Source organism: Zonotrichia leucophrys, unplaced genomic scaffold (assembly GCF_028769735.1).
Source record: "Zonotrichia leucophrys gambelii isolate GWCS_2022_RI unplaced genomic scaffold, RI_Zleu_2.0 Scaffold_1618_9781, whole genome shotgun sequence".
NCBI classification, from domain to species: domain Eukaryota; kingdom Metazoa; phylum Chordata; class Aves; order Passeriformes; family Passerellidae; genus Zonotrichia; species Zonotrichia leucophrys.
The window spans coordinates 1-6,075 of record NW_026993823.1 but is presented as its reverse complement, the minus strand read 5'-3'; the positions used below and the strand labels follow the sequence as shown (position 1 = coordinate 6,075).

The 6,075-nt window shown below is 51.6% G+C and overlaps 1 protein-coding gene across 1 annotated transcript; it reads right to left on the bottom strand.

Annotated features, from left to right (window-relative positions):
- Positions 1-477: 477 nt before the first annotated feature.
- LOC135442167 (syntaxin-5-like) lies at positions 478-5,454 on the bottom strand. Its single transcript, XM_064701710.1, has 5 exons — positions 5,354-5,454; positions 4,982-5,057; positions 4,339-4,436; positions 2,976-3,097; positions 478-2,091 (listed from the first exon to the last, which is right to left on the bottom strand). The coding sequence occupies exons 1-5, from the start codon at positions 5,393-5,395 to the stop codon at positions 1,932-1,934; spliced, it is 498 nt and encodes a 165-aa protein (XP_064557780.1). The 5' UTR covers positions 5,396-5,454; the 3' UTR covers positions 478-1,931.
- Between the last annotated feature and the right edge of the window lie 621 nt (positions 5,455-6,075).

The window sequence follows — 6,075 nt, the reverse complement described above, 5'->3', positions numbered from 1 at the left end:
CCCTCCCGGTATTGTTCTTGTATCCCCCCATCCCTCCCGGTACCGCTCCCGTGTCTCCGCTCCCCTCCCGGTGCCGCCCCCCCTCATGCCGGGCCTACCTCCATCCCCGGGCCTGCCCCACCGCGCTCCCTCCCGGCTCCCTCCCGGCGCCCTCCGCTGCCCCGGGGCCCCTCCCCGCGCTGCCCCCGGTGCCCCCCGCAGCCCCGTTCCCCCCCGTTCCCGCCCGGTGCCCCCGCCCCGCTCACCGCTGTACCCGCCCCCCTTCCCCTCCTCCGCCATCGCCGCCGCCGCCGCGGCCTCCCCGCCGCGCGTCCCGCTGACGTCACTTCCGCCCCGCCGCCTCGCGCGCGCACGCGCAGTGGCCACTACCGCCCCCCCCACCTTTTCCCCAATCCGGAGGTCGCGGGTTCGAATCCCGATTAGGGAGGAAAAAAAAACAACAACAAAAAAAAAAAAAAAAAAAAAAAACCACAAAAATCGGGGTTTGGGGGGACCCCGGGTTTATTGGGGGGCTCGAGGGAGGTGCATTCCCCCAAAGGCTCCTCTGGGAGCCCCCAGACCCATTCCCGGCGGTCCCAAGGCTTTACCTGGAGGGGTTCAGTTCCCATGGGGGTCTTGGAGGCCCCCCAGGGGCAGAAATGGGGTGCGGGGCCACTTTTTGGGGGTCAGAAATGGGGTCCCCAGGCCCTTCTGGGGGTCCCCAGTCCCGTTTTGGGGGTCCCCAGTCCCGTTGTGGGGGTCAGAAATGGGGTCCCCAGTCCCGTTTTGGGGGTCCCCAGGCCCTTTTGGGGGTCAGAAATGGGGTCCCCGACCCCTTTGGGGGATCCCCCGTCCCCTTTTGGGGGTCCCCAGGTCCATTTTGGGGGTCCCCAGCCCCTTTTTGGGGGTCCCCCACCCCCCCAAAGGTCAAAGAGTTCACAGACCCCTCCCCCCTCCCCAGCCCCGGGGGTCTCCCAGCTTCAATCGGGGTCTCCGTCCCCCTTGGGGGTCCCACAGCCCCCCCAGAGAAACCCCCAGCCCCATTTTTGGGGGTCCCAAACCCCTTTTTGGGGGGTCCTGGGGATCCCAAACCCCTTTTTTTGGGGTCCTAAACCCCTTTTTGGGGGTCCCAGGCTGTCCTGAGGGACCCCAGCCCCATTTTTGGGGGTCCCCAGGTCCATGGGGAGGGGTCCCACAATAATCCCAAAATTCCCATTCCCCCACCAGAGATCCTGGAGACCCCCAGGGGGATTTTGGGGTCATTTGAGGGGATTTGGGGGGGTTTTGAGGGGAATTTTGGGGATTTTGGGGTGTCCTGGGGCGTTTTGTGCAATTTTAGGGGGATTTTGGGCCATTTTGGGGTGTCCTGAGGGGACTTTGGGGCATTTTCCAGGATTTGGGGGCATTTTCAGCTGTCCTGAGAGGATTTTGAGTGGATTTTGGGGCAGTTTTTTGGGGGTGTTTGAGGCATTTTGGGGTCCCCAATCCCAAAATTTTTTTTATGGGATTTTGGGGCATTTTGAGCTGTCCTGGGGGGATTTTGAGTGGATTTTGAGGCATTTTTTTGGGGCATTTTGGGGTCCCCAACCCCAAAATTTTTTTTATGGGTTTTTGGGGCATTTTGAGCTGTCCTGGGGGGATTTTGAGTGGATTTTGGGGCATTTTTTGGGGTTTTTGGGGGCATTTTGAGCTGTCCTGAGAAGGATTTTGAGTGGATTTTGGGGCATATTTTGGGGGTTTTTGAGGCATTTTGGGGTCCCCAACCCCAAAATTTTTTTATGGGATTTTGGGGCATTTTTTGGGGTTTTTGAGGGCATTTTGAACTGTCCTGGGGGGATTTTGAGTGGATTTTGGGGAATTTTTTGGGGTTTTTGGGGCGCCCAGCCCCGTGTCCGTGTCCGAGCCCCGCGGGGCCGAGTCCCGGTGGGATTTTGGGGTGAAAAGCGGCGGCTTCAGGCCAGGAAGACGACGAAGACGATGAAGAAGACGATGAGGATGAGGAAGATCTTGACCAGGAGCCAGCGGTTGGACGAGACCGACTGGAAATATTTGAGGATCTCGCCGTGAGCGGCCTCGACGTTGAGCTGGGCGTCCTCCACGCTCGAGTCGATCCTGGGGGGAAAAGGGGCAGGAATGGGGAAATTGGGGGGAAAATGGGGGGGAAAATGGGGGAAAAATGGGGAAAATTGGGGGAAAAATGGGGAAATTTTGGGGAAAATTGGGGGGAAAATGACAGAGAAATGGGGGAAAAATGGGGAAAATTTGGGGGAAAAGAAATGGGGGGAAAAATGACGAGAAAATGGGGGGAAAATTGAAGGCAAAAATTGGAGGGAAAATGGGGAAAAATGGGATGAGGAAAGATGACAGGAAAATGGGGGAAAATTGGGGAAAATTGAGGATTCGGAAATGGGGAAAATTGGGGGAAAATGACAGAGAAATGGGGAAAAGGGCAAAAATGGGGAAATTGGGGGAAAGAAAATGGGGGGAAAATGGGGGAAAAAATGGAAATGGGGAAAATTGGGGAAATTGAGGAAAATTGGGGGGAAATGACAGGAAAATGGGGAAAATGGAAATTGGGGAGAATTTGGGGGGGAAATGAGCGGAGAAAATGGGGATGAGGAAAATTTGGGGGAAAATGACAGGAAAATGGGGGAAAAATGACAGGAAAATGGGGGAAAATTGGGGAAAAAATGGGGGAAATTTGGGGGGAAATGACAGAAAAATGAGGGGAAATTTTGGGGGAAAATGGGGGGAAATTGGGGGGAAATTGGGGGAAATTTGGAGAAAAAATGGCAGGCAAATAGGGGAAAAATAGGGGAAAAATGACGGGAAAATGGGGGAAAAAATTGGGGAAAATTTGGGGGAAAATTACAGGAAAAGGGGGGGAAAAATGGGAAAAAAAATTGGGGAAATTTGGGGAATCAGAGAGGGAAAATTTGAGGGATCAGAGAGGGAAATTTGAGGGATCAGAAAGGGAAAATTTGCTGTTTTGGCACCTCTGGATGGTCTCCTCCTGCTCCTTGACCATGTGCGCCAGCTGCTGGAAGATGGAGCCGAGCTCCACGATGGTGGACTCGATGCTGAGCATGGCGTCGGCGCGGCTCTGGATGTACGCGTCCTGCGGGGGGGGGTCAGGGACGGCCCCAAAATAACCCCCTTGGTTTGGGGGGTTTTGGGGGGGTTTTGGGGTTTTTTGGGGTTTTTTGGTTTTTTGGGTTTTTGGGGGTTTTTTTTTGTTTTTTTGGGGGGTTTGGTTTTTTTGGGTTTTTTGGGGGTTGTTTTGGGGGTTTTGGGGTTTTTCTGGGTTTTTTTTGGGGTTTTTTTTTTGGTTTTTTTGGGGGGTTTTGGGTTTTTCTGGGGTTTTTTTTTGGGTTTTTTTGGGGTTTTTCTGGGATTTTTTGGGGTTTTTTTGGGGGTTTTTTTGGGGGTTTTTTGGGTTTTTTTTGGGTTTTTTTGGGGGTTTTTTGGGTTTTTTTTGGGGTTTTTTGGGTTTTTTCTGGGGGTTTTTAGGGGTTTTTTTGGGGTTTTTTGGGTTTTTTTTGGGTTTTTTTGGGGGTTTTTTTGGGTTTTTTCTGTTTTTTTGGGGGTTTTTTTGGGTGTTTTTGGGGGTTTTTTTGGGGTTTTTTGGGTTTTTTTTGGGGTTTTTAGGGGTTGTTTTTTGGGGTTTTTTGGGGTGTTTTTGGGGTGTTCTTGGGGTTTTTGGGGTTTTTTTGGGGGGGTTTTTGGTTTTTTTTTGTTTTTTTGGGGGGGTTTTTGGGGTGTTTTTGGGGTTTTTCTGGGGTTTTTTTGGGGTTTTTTTGGGGTTTTTTGAGGGTGTCTTTGGGGTTTTTGTGGGGTTTTTTGGGGTTTTTTTGGGATTTTTTTGGGGAGTTTTTCGGGTTTTTTTGGGGGGTTTTTTTGGGGGTTTTTTGGGTTTTTTTTGGGTTTTTTTGGGGGTTTTTTTGGGTTTTTTTTGGGGTTTTTTGGGGTTTTTTTGGGGGTTTTTAGGGGTTGTTTTTTGGGGTTTTTTGGGGTGTTTTTTTGGGGTTTTTGGGGTTTTTTTTTGTTTTTTGGGGTTTTTTTTGGGGGGGGGGGTTTGGGTTTTTTTTTGTTTTTTTGGGGGGGGTTTTGGGGTGTTTTTGGGGTTTTTTTGGGTTTTTTTTGGGTTTTTTTGGGGTGTTTTTGGGGTTTTTTGGGGTTTTTGGGGGTGTTTTTGGGGTTTTTTTGGGGGTGTTTTGGGGGGTTTTTTGGGTTTTTTTTGGGTTTTTTTGGGGGTTTTTTTGGGGTTTTTTGGGGTTTTTTTGGGGGTGTTTTTGGGGTTTTTTTGGGGTTTTTTTGGGTTTTTTTTTGGGGTGTTTTTGGGTGTTTTTGGGGCCGAACCTGCTCGTCCAGCAGCTGCAGCTGTTGGCTGCTCCTGGCGTCCATCTCGATGGCCACGGACCCCGAGGGCGCCTCGGCCTCCAGCACGGCCGGGCTGCCTGAAATGGGGATTTGTAATTAAATTCAATATTTACAGCAAAATCCCATCAGAACTCATCATTGGAATTCAATTGGAGCACGGCCGGGCTGCCTAAAAATCAGAATTTGTATGGGAATTGTAATTAAATTCAACATTTACAACTGGATTCTATCAGAATTCATCATTGGAATTCAATTGGAGCACGGCCGGGCTGCCTGGAAATCAGAATTTGTAAGGGAATTGTAATTAAATTCAACATTTACAGCGAAACCCCATCAGAATTCATCATTTGCAACTGAATTCACTCAAATTTCCCCCACAAAATTCCCAATCCCCACCCGAATTCCCAATTCCCACCAAAACTCCCAATTTCCACCCGAATTCCCCCAAAACTTCCTTTTCCCACCCAGAATTCCCCCAAAATTCCCATTTTTTCTCACAAAATTCCCATTTTTTCTCACAAAATTCCCATTTTTTCTCCCAGAATTCCCCCCAAATTCCCTCCAATTCCCCCTTCCCGCCTGGAATTTTCCCAAATTCCCCTTTTTTCCCCCCAAATCTCACTGAGGTTGTTGGCAGCCAGGGCCGAGACCGGGGCGCGCGAGAAATGCTCCCGACGGCTGCGCTGCTGCTTCAGGTTCTGGGGAAAAATGGGAAAATGGGAATAAAAATAGGGGAAAAATGGGGGAAAATAAAGGTGAAAATTGGGGAAAAATAAAGGGGAAAATTGGGGAAAAATAGGGGGAAAATGGGAATAAAAATAGGGGAAAAATGGGGGAAAATAAAGGGGAAAATTGGGGGAAAATGAGGGGGAAATGGGAAGGGAAAATTGGGGGAAAATGGGGGAAGATAAAGGGGAAAATGGGGGGAAATTTGGGGGGAAAATGGAGGAAAAAAAAAGAGGAAAAAAAGGAAAAAAATGGAATTTTCTCTGACCTCCGTCCGCACCTCCAGCACGGATTTGAAGTCGTTGGACATCGAGGCCAGCTTGGACTGGGGAGGGGGCACGGGGGGGTCAGGGACCCCCAGAGACCCCCCCTCAATTCCCACACCTGCAGACCCCAGCCCCAATTCCCAATTCCCAAAGCCCCAATTCCTGCAGACCCCAACCCCAAATTCCTGCAGACCCCAAACCTCCCCAGCCTGAGGACCCCAGCCCCGATTCCTGGGGACCCCAACCCAAATTCATGGGGGACCCCAGCCCCGATTCCCAGAGACCCCGACCCCAAATTCCTGAGGACCCCCCACCTCAATTCCTGCAGACCCCAGCCCCAATTCCCAGAGACCCCCACCCCAAATTCCTGCAGGTCCAAACCCTCAATTCCTGCAGACCCCAGCCCCAATTCCTGGGGATCCCACCCCTCACACCTGGGGACCCCAGCCCCAAATTCCTGAGGACCCCAGCCCCAATTCCCAGGGACCCCAATGCCTTAAACTTGAGGACCCCAATCCTCAATTCCTGCAGACCCCAGCCCCAAATTCCTGCAGACCCCAGCCCCAATGAAGAAGATCCCAGCCCCCACACTTGGAGACCCCAGCCCCAATTCCCAGGGACCCCAATCCTCAATTCCTGAGGACTCCCAGCCCGCCTGCAGCGCCATCACCTCGCTGTTGGAGTGGGGGGTTCAGGGGGGTCTCAAGGGGGTTCAAGGGGTCCC